The following is a 1,010-nucleotide window of genomic DNA, read 5'->3' on the forward strand; positions in this document are numbered from 1 at the left end:
TGGCTGTTTTTTTAAAAGACACATCCACGGACCTGAGTTTACTTTTTACTTTTGGCAGGTAAACCCAAGCTCCCTGGAGCAGAGAGCGTGTTGAAGCTCTGTTTGATTGCTCTTTTCTGTAATGGAAAGTGTTATTTTCAGGCTACATGCAACAGTGGACTGTATAAACCAGTATTTCATCCCTTTCTTGATCCAGTGAGAGAGAGAGAGAGGTGTTATCAGTTTGTTTTTCTTCCTATTTCAAAAAGCAATTCTTGAGTTTTTGTTTCTGTTTTAATGGAAAAGACAAACCCCATGTTGATCTTGACCAAATGCGTTTTGCACATGTGTGAAGCCTCCGTTTCTGCAGCGGCCCTTAAAGGGGTGGTTCGCTGCTCCCAGCAGGGGTCTCCCAGGCCTGCCCGTATCTCCCGCCTCGGCCAAGCCCACCTGGCGCTGCATTTGCCTGTGATGCCCGCTGTGAGTGGTGGGCTGGACGGGTGACCTTTGCCTTCTCTGCCCACGTGCTTGTCCTCTGGTAGTCCCTGCAGACCACCCCAGGCAGAAGAGGAGGCCACAGGGGACTGCTAAGCAGTAGCATTAACCCTCTGGGCTCAGCCCCAAGGAGGGCCCCAGGCCCTTTTTATCCACTACTTCTGTCTCTCTCTCTCTCTCTCTCTGGCTGAGGGAGCAGGCCCAGTGGCTGGGGAAGTTTAGGTGGAGGGCGCAGCCCTGCCTCCCAGGTCTCCTCCTCCACCCTGGCTGTTGCTTGGGTTCCAGCTGCCACTCCCAGCCCCTCAACCCGTGGAAGCCGGCCCTGTGCGCACCTTGCCCATGCCTTGGGTTAAGAAACTCATCCATTTCAGCCCCGGGGGGTGGGGGATGGGGCAGCAAGGGCGGACAGGGAAAGGGGTGTGAGGCCTGTCCATCCCGCCACCCAAGCCCGCTGTCCACAGAGCAGAGCCACGGGTCCGGTATCCTCTGGTTCCGTTCCTTCTCCAAGCTCCATTTTCCCGGGTGGTGGAGCTGCA

General features: G+C 55.5%; 1 protein-coding gene across 1 annotated transcript in view; it reads left to right on the forward strand.

Annotated features, from left to right (window-relative positions):
- Positions 1-483, forward strand: part of DUSP7 (dual specificity phosphatase 7) — a 6,152-nt gene extending 5,669 nt beyond the window's left edge. Inside the window, exon 5 of the mRNA XM_010851941.1 lies at positions 350-483. Coding sequence (XP_010850243.1) covers positions 350-483 — 134 coding nt within the window. The remainder of the gene's footprint in view (positions 1-349) is intronic.
- Positions 484-1,010: the final 527 nt, after the last annotated feature.

The sequence above is a fragment of the Bison bison genome, unplaced genomic scaffold (genome assembly GCF_000754665.1).
Source record: "Bison bison bison isolate TAMUID 2011002044 unplaced genomic scaffold, Bison_UMD1.0 scf7180017864304, whole genome shotgun sequence".
NCBI lineage: Eukaryota > Metazoa > Chordata > Mammalia > Artiodactyla > Bovidae > Bison > Bison bison.